This window comes from Heliangelus exortis, chromosome 5 (assembly GCF_036169615.1).
Source record: "Heliangelus exortis chromosome 5, bHelExo1.hap1, whole genome shotgun sequence".
NCBI lineage: Eukaryota > Metazoa > Chordata > Aves > Apodiformes > Trochilidae > Heliangelus > Heliangelus exortis.
In genome coordinates this window covers 14,100,593-14,117,340 of record NC_092426.1, presented here as the reverse complement: position 1 = coordinate 14,117,340, position 16,748 = coordinate 14,100,593, and the positions used below count along the sequence as shown (strand labels likewise).

Below are 16,748 nucleotides of genomic sequence, written 5' to 3'. Positions count from 1 at the left end.
TCAAAAGTAGCTTTATGCAGTCTTTTACTATCCATAATAATATCAAATGGCTTAAACCACTATTTGCTAGAAATACAAGCTGCCTGAAAAAAAACCATTACGTAATATCATATTTGGAATGTTATTAACAAAAATCACTAACAGGAATGAAAAATTAAGGGAGGGTGGGAAACAGAGAAGAAAGGTAGACAGTCATCTTGAATTAAAAATGCAGTTCAAGAATATCATGTAATGCTCAGGGCTGGTATGTCATACTGGTGGCTTCCCATAAATTCTCAGTTGGAATGTCATAAATTGTGGACCCTTTGTTTCCTTTGCTCTTGTAACCAACCTGGAGACATCCTTGGAGGTACCCAGTATCCTTGGTACACATGCCTTGGTATCAGAAAGAAAAATAGGTCTTGTGGGTTACGATTCTAGCTTGTGCCATCCTTTATCATCTCCCTGGGGCTTATCTGGACAAAATGAAGCCTGGTATTCTGGCCACCCAGGTACAAGTTTTGTAGATACAAGCTTGAACTACAGCAGGCATAAAATTCAGAAAACCACAAACACTTAGGAGTACTTCTTATAAAAATGTTTTCTTAAATGAGCCTCAAAAATACACAGAAGCAGAGACTACAAATCAGAGGAGTTTATAACTTTATAACATTTGATTTTACAAAACAAAACATTAGGTACAAGTGAAATAAACCCTTCTATTTTATCACACTCTCTTAGCATGATCAATAATTAATTCCAGGCTGTTCCCTATTCATCCTGTGGTCCACATTTCCCCTCACCACAGCATTTGTTCAAATATCCCTGGTCACTTTTATGAGTCATGCTCAGAAGAGCCAAGAGGAAAGTTGTCCGCTTGCTTGCAGAGAAATTCCCCTCTCACTTTCTCTCATTCTGCTCACACAGAACCTCCTTAAAGAAAAAATTAAGAGCTTTTAAATAAAAATACTGAAATTGGAAGGCAATCCACATGAGGTCTTGCTTAAAAAGGGGAAGAAGAGCTGCACAGGGTGAGAGACAGCTTCCCGCTGAAATGAAGGGCTAACCGAATACCCAGTGACTTTGTTTTTCTAGGCTGTAAGAATGTTACAAAACACACTAAAAAATTATTTAAACTTATATGTGTCCCACTATTCAGGGTTCTGGCAGTGCCACCAGTTTTTAATATTACTCAGTACTCAGCCTTCTACGAACCCTTTTCAGATGCTTGTAACCAAATGTATGGAAAGTGAGCATCATTGAAGCATCCTGAAAGGAATTAGATATTTTGCTTCCTTCACAGCACTTGGAAGCCAAAGAAGCTTTAAAATCTCCATAGGATACGGACATAAGAAATACATGCTCAGTAACTAAATGTGGCAATGGGCCTTGATTTTACAGTAAAGAACAGTTTGTAGTTGAACAACTGAGGTAGGTTAAAATTGTATCAGCCACATTAATTCATTTCCCAGGTTCTGACTTCTATGCAATTTTAGCTTTTTTTTTTTTTCTCATTAAGTATACAATTTTTTAAAAATTGTTTAGGTATAGCTGTATAGCCAGGCAGGTAAAAAGCTTTAACTGTTAACTCTGTTATTTTGGGAGACTTTTCAATATTAGTTATATTTATAGCTAGAGAAAACCAACTCAAGGAACAAATTAAGATATTTATTTATGTATTGTTACAAATTTGTAATATTTCATTAAACATATTTAACAGGACAACCTATTTGCACTCAGGCCTTTCAGCATTTTAATAAGCTAAAATATACATTTTTGGTGCCATATAAATTATGGTCAAAAATAATTCTCAAGGACATACTGAGGGGACAAGAACTTTAAGCAAAATAATTCAAGTTGAAATAGTCAATTCCCTTCAACAGTGGTTTGCAGGAGATTTTTCAAGAGATTATATTCTTTATACTAGCAAAATGTATACAAACAATACCACAAAACTACTATAAATGCAAAAATGTAAAAAATATACACAAACATATACACAATTTGCTGTGTTTCTGTCTGAGCTACCTTACTATTAGGAAATCAGTACAAATGCAATGACTTGTATTTTTCTACTTAATTTACAGTATCTAATTTAATTGTAAACAAGATTCAGCATGTAGAGCAACTTAAAACAGTTGTCAGAAGCTTAAAACCATGAAGCCTGGAGACTGAGAGAACTATGCACACTATGGATCCAAATTGACATAAATTGACATAAATATCCATACCTTTTCTGACAATGCTTACTTGCTGTGAGATTTAGGATATTTAGAAGACTGAGAAGTATTTTACTACTCTAAACGAATTATTGGATTTCTCTGTTCTATAAAATACATTTCAACATTTAAAGTAAAATCAGTACCACGTTTGCAGGTATATGGATCCTGTTCAGTAAGAGTGTCTTTTTCATAACCAATTAACAGCTTTTTGGTTTATTAAGAAACCTTTCTTGACAACTCAATTATACAGCTGTAAATGAAAGAAAGCAATTGATGTTCATAATCAAACACTTCACAAGAAAATAAAAACTGACCTAATTCTCACCACTGGGCAAGTATACATAGGGTGCACTGCATTGCTAAAAAGCTGTGGTATTCAGGAATTGTCAACAGATACTGGAAAGAAAATGGAAGCTGCCTTTCCATGAATGTGATTATTTGTTACTCTCAAGTCACTGCTAAGATTCTTATGAAGTACGGGATTTGGTTTGTTTTGATGGTTTTCAGGTACTTGTCAGGCACACATCAATGTATTTATTTGAAGTGCCAGGAGGCTTAAGAAACCCTAAGATGACAGTTTTGTCAATCAGGACAGAATCATAATAAGTAACAGTAGTAGCAATAGTAGTGTTAGTTCAACATAAGCAAATTTTAACATTAAACACAGACTGTGCCAGTTTATACCCACTATTACGGACTGTGACACCACTACATATGAAAACTGTTAGTACCTGTAGCAACTGATTTTGGTGGAAAACTCAAGTAAAATATTTATGTACATCTTGTGCTAACAAAGAACACACTAATCTATCCATAGGCTTCCATTGCCAGGAAATCTGTCCAGAGTCAAATCTCATTTTGTGTATTTTTTTTAAGTGCTTGAAAACTCTTACAATATTGAGCAGAGCATTTGATGAATCCCTTCTCATATACAATATATACTTTTTGATTTAACAAATCAAACACAAGGTGCTCCATACAAGAAATATTTTTGAAAACAATGTAAAGACTAGTTTGGAAAGTTTTATGGGCTTTGTTGGGGTTTTTTTCCAAACTTTTCAAACTCCGAAAAATTTTCAGTTATAAATGAAAAAAAATGTAGACTATACACTCAAAAATTAAGAAACTGCTTGTAAAAATATAACACTGGAAAAAAATTAAATTAATTTCACTGAACTCTCAATAAAGTGCAGGCAGTAAATGGAAGTTTATACATAGTGAAAAGTGAAGTTTAATAAATTTCTTCAATCTGTATCGTTGACAATGAGAGACACTCTATAAAAATGTTCTACCTTCACAGCATGCCCTCATATAAAAATAAATTCTAATTGTACTGCAGTACAATCAGATCATAACAGAATTGAAAATGAAAAGAAAACTGAAATACTACTGCTCCTTTTCAGCAATGTCAAAAGGGAAGAAAATATGTAGATTTAGACTATTACAGTATACTCCAATTAATTGGACAAAGTGGACCAGCCAAAATTACATAGTATGGTAATTGCAAACTATTACTACTTACTTGCATTGACTTATCTCCACTTCTTGAGAAGGCACTCAGGAGGTGCCAAACTGCAAACACGGAACTTGCTCCTGTGCAAAATGCTCAAGTTTTGAGCTCTCACTTAAAGCAGAGCTCTCTGATTACTGGACAAAAGTATGAACTACACAAAGTATTTTTACATCAGAAAATATTTTGTGTCATTACATCTGCAGGTATTTGTGCTTGCAAAAGCATCTCCTTATGCTCAGAACAAGCTGTTTAACTGAAATAACCAGGTCTTCAAAGATTACCACAACATTCCAGTGAATGAAAACAAAACTTTGTAGAATCACCAGCTCCCCAAAGCAAGAATTTGTAACTTGAATCCTGTTTTATGAAAAATAATAAAGCAGACTGCAGAAGTCTTCCCAGTAGAAGGGACATTTTCAAATTATTAACCCTTTAGACAAGATTCTTTGGTGTTCAGGAGTACCTAGTATAATATCAGGATGAATAAGCAGTAACTATTTTTCTTCATGCACTCCTACTTGTTCTGTAAGGTCCACCAGCAATGTTTTTGCTAGTGGCAGCTGTTAACCAGAAAGAGAGGGAAACCACTTCCTCATCACCCTCATCAGACTGAAGTCTGATGAAAAGCATCTGATGTCCCTCTTTCAGTGGAAATTTCCACATAGCAGGCTTTCCACTTTTCCACAACTATGACAAACTTATGTTCTGGCTAGTCCTCTGAAGTATTAAGCTGCTGGAAATCAAAATTAGTATCTCTCTGTTCAAAACAGTTCTTGCTCTTTATCCTTCTGCTTTGCCAATACAAAGAAAAGGTTATTCCTGCACAACTGTTTTAACTGCTCAGAAATGGTGCAATGTCAGTAGCATTCTAATAAGGCCCTGTGGAGGTCCTGGTCACTTCATCAGTATCAACTTTGATTTTTGAATTTATTTTTTTTTTATCCTCTCACCCATCCCCAGTTCAAATTAACTGACCCCAAATACTCACTGTCAAATAACTGACGATGTACACTTTAAATTAAAAATATCATATGAAAGCAGCAACTCTGCAACAATACGAACTTTAAACATAAGCGGATTATTAAAATAAAGTCTTTAGACTAGAATTTTAACTACAAGATTATGAAATAATTTGTTTTTACTTTAGTTAGGGTTTCTCATTCTTACAAACAACTTTTCACCACAGTAATATTTAACTGCTGTTTTTCTGAAGAATAGTTACTTTAGCATTGTACTTAGTATAAGAGAAGATGAAAGTGTTTTTACATATAATGAGTAGTTAAAGAAATTTAAGACACTTCGTAGGATCATTATCAAATGATGCTCTTTTCAATAATTTGTGTAAGCTTCTAAACCACATAAAGGATAATGCACATTACATTTTATTCACACTATAAAAAAAGCACAATATACAGGCCATAACCTTTAAAGTGCAACACAACAGAACATATCTGCAACATTCAGGTTCTTCAATGACCCACAAATGTAGGTATTTAATATTTAGGAACAAATCCTGTTTATAGGTTTATCAACACTGAATCTGAATTCTGAATAGTTATCAAGCTTGCCCTGGCTTTAAGTGCCACATTAAAAGCAACGCTTATGACCACTAAATGATATTATCTTATCTTCTTCCATATTACATAGCTTTCAGGTCTCATGTCCAAAATTAAAGTTTTTATCCTTTAGTCAGTGGAGAGCATCTGCAGAGCCCTCTCCCGAAGGCAGTTCTTTGACTATGCTCAGAAAGCATCTTTAAAGTGTACTTAGTTTCACCATACAGGCTACTGCTTCAGATGGTAAATCTACCAAGAAAAATATGGTAAACAGGACAGAGCAAGCATGTCTCGAGGTGGCAGCGCATGCTTTGCTAGGTTTGGCACTATCAACCAGATGCATTGGTAACACAGAGTATTAGCAAGTACCAATTAGTGTTTCATTTCATAAGTAATTTTGGTTGTGTGTATTTTGTTATCAATAGTTGAAAACCCCATTTGTTCCTGAGATGAACATGACAAAACAGGGTGAGCTCCATCTAAAGCTGTATTTCCAGCCTTGTTACCTGCCTGCTGGGACACATTTGTAATCTCAATCCTCCCCAAGGCGCCACTTCTGAGACTCTTCTTGACGCACATCTGGCCTGATCTGGTTTCTCATCCCACCTAAAACATTTGAGGTTGCCTCTGTTGCAACAATGAAAGGCTTCACCACAGTTGGTGGAATTTGGCGAAGGACTCCTCCTACTGCTCCAGTTACTCCTCTGTTTTCATGCTCACGAGCAGCAGTCTCATAGATGGTTTGGGCTGTGTCAGTAATCCCCTTCAAGAAATTAACATAAATTAGTTTCGCCGAAAAAGAAAAAGCAACCTCTCCAAATTTTAGTGGAAACTGAAAATGCATTTGGCTTCTTTGTTATCTGCATTATAACTATAGTACAACTATACTGATACAAACATGATTCAGTTTGTCTAATGAGGCTTAAAATAATACTACTTTCAACTTATAGGTGTGGGGTACTGTAAGCTATTCAGAAGTAACAGAATTCACTGAAAAGTCCACAGTTGAGACCTAACTTCCTAGATATGGTAACAGGTGCAACTAACTGAAAGTACAAGAATTACAGTGAAAACAGGTCAGCATTCTAATTTTTAACACATTTACACAGTAAAGATAGCTTTCACTTGCTTTAATTCCAGCATTATGCTTACATTCTAAAAACCTCAGAATTAAGACTAACTAGTCGGGGGGGGGCAGGGGAAGGAAGTGGGAAGGGAAGGATGGATGACATGGGGCAGCAAATCAGGTTTCCATGTCTTGGAACACTTGTAAAACCTCACTATGGAACACTGAATACTGATGAAGAAAATCTTGTTTGGTCAGCTTAAAATAATATCTGCTATTTTATTTGCTGTCTTAAGAAATAACTCTCAATTTTGGTTAAGGACAATTACTCACCTCTTTTACTACACTGTAAGCTTTGGCTACACCTTCTCGTAGGTCCACTGGCTGATGAGCTAAACGATGACGGGGGAATCGTTTGATCTTTTTTGCTTCAATGAAAGTAGGCCCTGGTGATACCATGTCATAAGCTGTTTCTGCAGCTGCCTGAAGATCAGGAGTAAATGCAATAATATTTAATATTTAAGAAGTCTTACATCACCCGATCACAAATTAAATTATCAACAGGGTGACATCATTGAAACAAAAGAATTCTAATTACACAAATAACATTCATTTACATCTTTACAAGAACTTCTAGAAGGGGTGCATCTCTAACTACATATTAAGTGTCATAATGCAAGAACAAATATTGTAGGTTTTGGTGCAGTTTTACCCTGTTAATTGCCATACCTTCAAAGGCATCCTCTAATGTGTACAAAATTCTCAAGATAGAGAGTGAAAACAGACTGTGTGCACATACATACAATTAGTATGGGTTTTGAGACTTTTTTAAAAAAATGTTTCTGGCTGGTTGGTCTTAGTTGGTTTTCTGTCTGTTTCTGTCTTTTAGGTTTTTTGTGTTGTTTTTTTGTTGTTGGTTTTTTTAATAACCACAGATAAGCTGACATTTAAAAAGAAGTTATGTTAATCTATTACTAGAATACATACATGTGCAAAGAACATTTCTCAGTGTCAGTGAATTACTGCAGCTGAATATTGTAGTATTATACTGTACATTGTAATACATTAAAGATATTAAGAAGCATTTAACACCTTGGTTGTTCAGGAATATTTTAACACAAGTTTCTAACAGTTGTGTTTGATGCTACAGTTCTCACCTCACAAACTGCTGGCAAGTTTTGCTCAGTCTCTTTTTACTTTTTTTTATGACATGCTCTTAACCTTTACTTTTTAAGGTATTACCTTAATAGCTTACTAGCAACACTTTCCTTTTTGTCTAAGTCCAGAAGTAATACACTGTAATACCTGTATAGTCTGAACCATTCGGTTTGTAAGCTCCAGTGCTGCCATTGCAGTTGAAGTACCAAAAGAAGCTGCTCCTCTTTGAAAGCCTCTTACAATACGGCCATCCTTTCGGTACTGCTCTATTGGTAACCACACCAAGTCTTTCAGACCTTGGACTGAAGATGAAGACAGAAAATCATTGTTAGAAAGTTATCTTAGATAAGCAGAAAGCCTAGAGAAGAAATGAGAAAAAGTGTAAAAACTGTTTGTGGAGGGATTTCTTGTTGGACTTTCTTTTGTGGGTTTTTTTTAAAAACCTGCCATATGTGTCTGCAAAGAAATAAGAATGAACTTACCTAACTGCACGAGCGAATGCATAGGCCCTACTCCTCCCAAAATTCCTGGTAGCTGGTTTTTCTTGATATCATTAAGCCATTCACTGATGGCATAGGAAAACAATTTATCCACACCTAATAAACTAAAGCAAATAAAATTATTGTTTTTTTAAACATACAATTACTAATAAGACAAATTAATTATCCAGTGAAGAAAACAAAGATGTCATTTAAGCAAAAGGAAAAGCTGTTTTCAAGAGCCACCTCTTGTTGGCTAATCCAAGCATTTATTTGTATGGCCTTTAGAAAACCAAATTCAAGACTGCATCATCACATCCAATTCAATGGAAAGTAAACACAGAGTTCTGCACCAAGCCTAGCTCATATATTAAATACTGACCTGAAAAATAAATGTTTCTGAATACTATGTATTTGACAAAAACTAGATTCAAGTAATATTGTAGAGGCAGAAAACTTATTAGATTGTCCTATCAGAGAATTTGTTTTTTGCTTGCTGCATTCAGTTATTTACCATACACTTGAGTATTTGCAGTACCAGTGTTAACCTACGATTCAAAATACTTACCCATGTCTGTAACAAAGTCTCTTCAGCTTTAGTTCTGAGCAGTTTAACTGAGCAAGCCCAATAAGAATCCCAGCTAGTGTCCCCTGTAAGTGAAATACTTTGTTATCATGTGAATTTACTTATCCTGTACAATCTGTAGGTGACAAGTAATTTCATTATCTCAGCTCTTATTGCAGGTATTTCTGTCAAATCTGATTCTCTTCCAGTCTCCCAAATGCTACTTGCTACAGTGTTAAGAGTTATGTAACAAACACTTGCAGAAGATGGAACCTGGCTTAATAGGCTACTCTAAGAAAAACATCTGGATAAAGCAGGGATTCTTCAAAAATATTAAGATATAAGAAACGATGTAAACACATATCTGGTGGTGTTTCAGGAATTCTAAAGCTGCTATTTCATTTTTTTATTTCTTTGGCAGCAGTGCAAATTCAAGAAGCTGCTGCTTTTTCTTGTATTTTCTTACTGATTTGTCATGCCTGAATACAAATCTGGTTATGCAAATAGAATTTTTGAGGTCTGCTCTGTAAACTCAGTAGAGTAAGTTGTTTTTAAAATAGCTTTTTAGAAAGATTTCCAGCCAGCCACTGAGTTGATAAATATGACTCTCAGGTCTCATTCAGAGCTAATCATACTGGAAGGATATACCTCTTGGTTTCCAAATTAAGAGTGAAACAAAGTTAAGCTTTACTGAAACCAAGAAAAAAAAATCTGCATTTTTCAAGATTACATCAGTAATGAGCAGGGAGCATAAAAACATATCCTATCTCATGGGGGAAAAAAATAAACCCAAACAAACAACATTAATTTTTTTTCTACAAAATCAGGATTATACACAAACCTGATCCATTGAAACATGCTTGCCATGGTAATCGAGCCGTATTGGAACTTCTGATGTAAACCGAAATTCTCTGGGATATACAAAGGAAACTTTACAGTGAGAAACATGAAAAGGAAATAATTATCTTTCAAAAAAACCAAGTCCATGGTTTCCCACCCTCCTAGAATAGGATGCCATAACCTTTCAATAAACCATAAATTCTCTAGTTACCATGTTAGTACTTGGGATTAAGTATATACAATACAATGGCAAATTCAGCTTTTCTTGGTTTAACATCTAGTGACAGCATTTATAATCAATTTAACAGTCCTCTAACAATGCTACAAATCCTGCAGATTAACACCTTCCACAATTTTTACAGCATGAATTCCATGAAAAAAAAAACAAAAACAAACCTAATGATAGTGCTGTACAGCTCTTCTGCTGGAGCTTATTAAAAAAATTCTGTTGGTGATATATGTGATGAAATAGAATTAGAGTAATTTGGTTCTGCACTGCTTACCAAAGCAGGCATTTGTTGTTAGAGGTACTAATAATAATCTGAATACACACAAAAAGCCTCTGCACAACAAGCTGCAATTCTTATAATTATTTCCCAGTCAGGATTGCATTACAGTTTCTCTCGTAGTATTTTAATGTTATACATATCCCATGATATCCTTTTTCCTTTATATACTCTCATCTTTGGTTATATTAGATATGTTTTACATTGTTAGACATAAGAGTACAAAAACTATTCTTTATACTTGTAAAACAGCTCATTATCAGTCCTGTATATGGCAGAGCTTTAATTGTTTCATTTTCTTGTGCACAGTAGCGTGCAAAAGTTAATTTAAAAAAAAATCAGTTACCTTGCAGTGATAGAAACAAATATATTTGATTTCCACAAGTAGTCAGTAAACATACACACAAAAAAATACCCTTTGTCATCAGGTCTAATTAGTTTATCATCACACTTCACCCAGCAGAACAGCTGTGTGCTACAGGAAATTTTATAATGAAAGTTTACCTGAAAAATACTGGCTGATCACTGTACGATGTCACTTCTTGTGAGAAATTATGATCATCTCCATTAACTGCATCCACAGAATCCACACTACCATTTTCACTTGTTTGCTTTTGTGATGAGAAAGAAATAACTGGACTTGGCTCCTTAAGGCCACTGACATGCCTGGGCAAACTACACGTAACTTCAGCACCAGGAGACTTTTTAACTAAGACAAAAAGTTACGCACAGTAAACTGACTCGTATTTTTCACATGTATAAAAGACTGTGTTTTAAGAATTACTGTATGCTTAGCAAGATCTAATACTTATTAATAGAAATTACTAGCAGGACAATATTAAGATTCTCTTAGCAAGATAATACCTTAGTCATCAACAGAAATATTACAAGCTTATATTGAGGTTCATGCATCAGCATAATCATCTGCATTACTGCAGAGTACTTCATTTCACACATTTCAGAATGATGTCTCTAAGGAAACAGGTAAAGTACAGCTGCTAACAGACTCACAGATACAGTTAATAGTGGAAAAAAAGCTTTTTGAAATACACTAGGGTTTGCATCAGACAGTGTAGTTGATCAAGAATGCTGTAACTGTACACATCCATTGTACTGCTTATTTAAAACATGAAGAGAATATTTAAATATGAAGGGAACTCTGTTCTCTTCTCTAGGGATTACACCACTTCAAGCTATCACACAGACATAGTCTATTATGAAATACACTTTAAATAATGTATTTGTTTTATGTAATAATAACTCCTAACACTATATACATTTTTTTCAGACTTTTTTTGTTATTAAATACACTCCAATTCTAGTAAAATTTTGTATAAATGGGGAACCTAGGTGTCCAAGACCTCTGTTGATATCTATTTAATATAAAACTAAAATACCTGAAGTTTCTGCTTCCTAACAAATGAGCTACTGGTGTTCGGGTTTGGTCACTAATGCAAATTCTTTTACACACACAAAATTTAAATGGGAATTTAGACACAAGAAAACACTAGAGCAGAAAGAAGCAGCCCTTTCACATTGTATGTGTATACCTTCAGGATCTGGAGTAACTAAGAGTTCTACTTCTGTGGAGAGGCTAGTGAAAAAGTCCTTCAGGAAAAACAAGGCATCCTAATGTGAAAGATAAAATACAAATAGATTAAAAACAAAACAAAACACCACCTTGAATATCTAATAAATATTATGTACTATTCCAGCTCTTTATTTCTATATGGGTATAAACAAAAACACGTTTCTTTTTAATCCTTTAACAAGTGCAGAAGCCACACAGAAATCTAGGACAGAAATCAGAAACATCCTCTTGGTTATTGCCTCCTGCTACATGTAACACGATTTCATAATCTATTTAGCTCTGTTTTAAAACTCCAGGGTTTTCATCATCTCTACCCTCAGCTTGAGGACCATTCCAGAAACCAAGCATTTTAATGGTTATGAACTTTTCTGATTTCCAAGGTATTCCAGCATAGTTTATAATCATCTTTAGCACTGAAAATGTCAGACAAAATATTCCAAAGTAGATCTCACCAATGCTTCATTACAAGTCATTAATATTTCTACTGTTTCTGTCTTGTTAATGTCTTAAAGCTATTACATTCCATTTTCTTCTTTTGACAGATGCATCATACTGATGCCTTGTTCATCCAATGCTTCCAAGAAAGCTGTGGTTGATTTTGCAGAAGTTATGAAGCTGAATTTTTGTTTATGGTATAAAAGACCATAAAAAAAGATAACCAAGAGGGAACTTATTTTCTCACTTGATGGCAGTATTTTCATGCCTTTTTTTAATATGAAATTATTACAAATGATAGAGAGTTCACTTTTCCTAACAATAGGAAAAAAATAAAAACCTGGTCTCTAATGTGTGTTGAGAGAAACAGAAGGTAGGTATGGAACTCCTAATTGTGCTCTTCAAATACAAAGATGCACATCTCTCTGCAGATGTTAAATCAAGCAAGAAATGGCTCAATTAAGACTAACTCTGCTTTAAATTTGAATGCACAAACATGTAGCTTCCTTACTATTGTAGCAAAACCAACTCTGTTTCTTGAGTATATTAAAAATACTTTGCAAAAAGCTTTGCTAAAGAAAGTAAACCAATTTCCTCCATTTTTGTTCTTCATGCCACTGAAGCTGACAGCAAGAGCAAAGACTCAAAGAAGCAGTCCCCAAGCACTGCATGTCCTTGACTAAAACATTGTGAACAGCTTCTGGATTAATGATTAACTTTTTTCAATTAAAAACACCAAAGCCACCTCATGAACAAGAAAAGCAATGTCACTCAAGAATAAGTATATACCTTTTCTTAAGTCACTATTTCAAAATGTTTCAGATAATAAGAAGTATCAGGAGGTAAACCAGCATTACTGAGTAAACACTCAGTTCTGCAGATGTCCTTAATTTTTACATTAAAAATAAGACTAGTCTCTGGAACAGCTGGAGCAGAGGGGAAGTTCTAATATAGATATAAACAGAGCAGTAGAGATCCAAAGATATGTGTGACTGAGCATAAATAAAATTGCAATTCAAACCAAGAAACCAACCACATAAGATATGTATGCTGGTTAAAAGTATCTGGTAAAAAAATTCCAGTAGCATTAAATACATAAAAAAAATTATTTTACTTTTTGTATTGGTACAACAAACCTGGTCAATATTGAGGCGAAGAGGCATTAGTGAAACACGTAAACAACATTCCTGTGGGGATCTGCCAGACTCTGGACGGACATGCAAAGCCTTAACTGTTAACTGAAAAAAAAAAGTAAATAAAAGTAGTAACATTCACAAAAATCTCAGAATACTATATAGGAAAACCTTTACTAAAAAACCTCTATACTAAACTGGTTCCATTTATCGATTATAAAGCTAGTATTTAACAAATAACTTACTATGGATGCTACTGAAAATTAAAACAAGAAAACCCTCAAAAACAAATTATTAAATTTTTTAGAGAAACAGTAAGATTACAGAATTCAATAAAAGTTCAACTCTGCATGAATGCAGACATGAATGCAGACATTAGGCATGAAAAGCCTAATCATACAAGCAGACGCTCATTCAAAATCAAAATGTGAAAGCTACCAAAGTATTAATACCCAAACTTTTAAATTAGTTTTAATATCTGTAAGGAATCAAGCAAATGACTATCAACAACTTCTATTACTTCAGTGTTCCCTGGCTTCATGTTTCTTCTGCAAGATTAAGAAATTTATATAAACCCCACTATAACAGTCTAATCACTAGAATTACAATGAACATAACCCATAAATGTACCATGTTTGAATGGGCCTTTCTGGGCATCTCCTTACTGCAGTACAGATAGAGAAATTTATTCATCTGTGACGTAGCTAAGCGATCTCTGATCTCCAGGTCTTGAACAATAAAAACCTGCCGTGACACTGGCTGCTCCACCAGACTAGATTCACCTTCTGCACCACCTGGAGGATATACCTCATGCTGGAATTTCACCTTTTGAGCAGGAGAAAAAAAACAGTAAAATAAGCTTCAGTGAAAAATAAACCTTAAAACCAAACCAACAAAAAACCCCATCCCATACCACACGCAAGAATTTTTATTATTTTACATTTTCAGCAGTAATACTAGGATCTCTGAAAACTATTCATAATTTTTCACACCTAGCAGTAGAAATCTTCTAATTCCTAGTTATGTACATGTTCATGTTTTAGGATTCAAATTCAAGCCATAACAAAGAATCAGTGTAACATAATGAACAATTTGGCTTTAATATTGACTCTGATTTTTTCCTTCAGTGCTGAAATCTTTCTTACACCATGTCGAAGCCTGTACCAGGCAGCCTTTGAGTTCTTGAATCCTGCCCCTTCTACACTTAGGAAAGTAAGCTTTCTTTCATACCAACAGACTTCTCAAGTAGCTTCTTCAGCCTCCATTTCCTTTCACTTTACACACTGTAGTCCATGTATATTCTAATATATTACCTTTCTGAATTTCTAAATAGTACCGAATGATTTCCCTTTCCTGATCTCTTGATGTAGTTCTCATTTTCAATTAAAGACTTGTGGTTACCTAGAAATCTTCCCCTGTATCAAGAACCCCCAGAGCATCCTTGCCTGCAATGTAATGAAGCAGAGGACACATCGCAAGCAGAGCAGTGGCCTCTACTGGCCAGATACTATAACGTTAAGAAACTGGTAAGAGGCAAGACTCGAGACACATGTGATAATGAACATTGTAATAGATGTTTACCATAAACACTGCTCAGGAAACTTTACGATTTTAAAACTCTTTTTTTCTTAATTTCTTTTTTAAACAGATATATTTTTATTGTACCATGCTAGAGGTAGAAATCAGGGAAAAAAGACAAAGATTATGCTTCAGTACTAACAGCAACTCCTTAAATATCTGCAAGAGAGATTGCTACACTTCTACATACAAAGTTTTCCGTGTGGAATATTAAGCATTGTGGGTATTTTCCTCTTTTTTATTGCAATGTCATATTTTTTTCTAGAAAAGTCTAAAGCAAGTATCAAACATTTCTGGCGAGATAAAGTGACAATGGGATGAATTTTAAGCTGTAGAAACAGAAACAGACTATAAAAGGCATTTAGTTTTATGCAGTAACTTTCATGCTTATGGAAATGTTTCAGAAAGCCTTTTTAAAATAAAGGTTTGTTATTTATCCAGCTAACGTGAAATTTGGTTAACTCCTTGCCAGTATTCTTCAAAATGCCAGAATCAAGCACCTGGTTTGTATGTTAGAGCTAAGCATAGGATTGAAAACAACAGTAACATACTTATTCCTGAAGGATGCTAAATATGTTAGGAACAATATTGTTATCTCACTGAATGTTATTTAATATCCAGTTATCATAAACTGAGCGGCTCAACAGATCTATGTCCCAGCTATTTTGCCAAACAGTTGCCCAATAGTATGTCAACAGTCTGAGTAAAACTAAAAACAGAAAAGCAGCTGTAAAATGTGGTTATAATAAACAAGAGCTTCAAGAATAATAAATATCCTTCATCTTTAGAAACATGTTTATTCAGCAAGTAAACAACACTATGCTAGATGAACAGATACATTTTTTGTTAAATTCTTAGTTCATCATCTTTAAAGTGATGGCTTAGATGTAGTTACTAACTGAAGAATTCTAGTGGAAAACTTATCAAATGGATGAAGATATTCACACACAGTCATAGCTGAAGCTGTTTCTGTCACTTACCTTGCTCAACTGTATTTCCATTAGGAAATCTGGGTTTCTTCCCCGTCCCCCACATACTGTACTCCGCCCATGTCTCGTTGGTGTATGTGAAGGAGAACTATGGGGACTTCTGCAGATATAAAAAAGAGAAATACACATTCACAGACTGAATTTTGAAGTTACATCAGTGTTAATGTAACTCTAAAAGCATGTATATTTCACTGGATAGAAAATACCGAAAAAAATTACTACAGGCTGTGTTACTGCTAACCAAATAAATTCTTTTTGTTAATCAAGTAATGCATACTTAAGCAGAATGCTAGGTGTATGTCATCCACCAAATTAACATTTGTAAAACATTTCTGTAGGAAAATTTAACTTGTAACAGAACCCTTAAAAGCAATCCCATCATTCCATCCCCCAAAACAAACACCAAAAAAAATCCAGCTTGTCCAGATTAAGACATATGACAAATACATTCTGCTGTGTGAGAGCTAAGCTGAGTAAGAAGATTCTAGATGATCTTTAAGATACCTTCCAACCAAACCATTCTAGTGATTCCTTGTGAAGAGGGTACAAAGAAGTAAGAGAGGGAGGCCTGAGAACAAGCCTCAAATCAAAGGAAAATTTTTAAGATTTTTTTAATCTACAGAATTACATGAAATGCTTACATGAAACTTTTAGCTGGAGATGTTGGTGGTGCAGTCCCAAAATCCCTTCCACCATAAAGATGCCAAATAAGAGAGATTTCCTTTACAACATAGCGTACCAGAGGAACAGGAAAATGAAGAGGAGCTTTGCTTGTATCTGTTTTTTTTATAGGTTGGCTGAAATGATTTTCCTTTATGATAATTGCATCATCAACCATTATTTTTATTACTGGCTCTTCCTCTTTTTCCTAATTAAAAAAAAAAAAAGTATGAAGCATTGAGAAGGTAAAATCTGCTGTCTTTACCAAGACATCTAAATCTTTCCTATGTAAAGAAATTATTCTGTACTGTCCTCTAAAGCTTGTATCACACAGGCTTGGTTTATGAATGATTCTTATAAAGTATCTTAAAGACATAAGCATATAAAATTAACATAGAAGTTGAGAAGTAGTTAAAAAAAAACAAAACCAAGAGTTGAAAAACAAGCAAAAAACTATGGAAGAGCCCAGACTACCATA

General features: G+C 34.4%; 1 protein-coding gene across 7 annotated transcripts in view; it reads right to left on the bottom strand.

The window, feature by feature from the left end:
• Nucleotides 1-214: 214 nt before the first annotated feature.
• ATG2B (autophagy related 2B) overlaps nucleotides 215-16,748 on the bottom strand; it is a 44,977-nt gene continuing 28,443 nt past the window's right edge. For 4 of the 7 annotated variants that reach the window (XM_071745655.1, XM_071745654.1, XM_071745658.1 and 1 more), the window contains exons 31-42: nucleotides 16,252-16,478; nucleotides 15,602-15,710; nucleotides 13,674-13,868; nucleotides 13,047-13,148; nucleotides 11,435-11,513; nucleotides 10,389-10,593; nucleotides 9,380-9,449; nucleotides 8,542-8,624; nucleotides 7,977-8,098; nucleotides 7,642-7,796; nucleotides 6,670-6,819; nucleotides 1,627-6,033 (exon numbers count right to left, since the gene is read on the bottom strand). In XM_071745655.1, the coding sequence (XP_071601756.1) occupies nucleotides 5,803-6,033; nucleotides 6,670-6,819; nucleotides 7,642-7,796; nucleotides 7,977-8,098; nucleotides 8,542-8,624; nucleotides 9,380-9,449; nucleotides 10,389-10,593; nucleotides 11,435-11,513; nucleotides 13,047-13,148; nucleotides 13,674-13,868; nucleotides 15,602-15,710; nucleotides 16,252-16,478 (1,728 nt within the window). In that variant the 3' untranslated portion in view covers nucleotides 1,627-5,802. Of the gene's footprint in view, nucleotides 520-562; nucleotides 913-1,626; nucleotides 6,034-6,669; nucleotides 6,820-7,641; nucleotides 7,797-7,976; nucleotides 8,099-8,541; nucleotides 8,625-9,379; nucleotides 9,469-10,388; nucleotides 10,594-11,434; nucleotides 11,514-13,046; nucleotides 13,149-13,673; nucleotides 13,869-15,601; nucleotides 15,711-16,251; nucleotides 16,479-16,748 lie in introns of those variants that run through there. The other 3 variants (XM_071745657.1, XM_071745656.1, XR_011726231.1) reach the window with 3 other exon arrangements.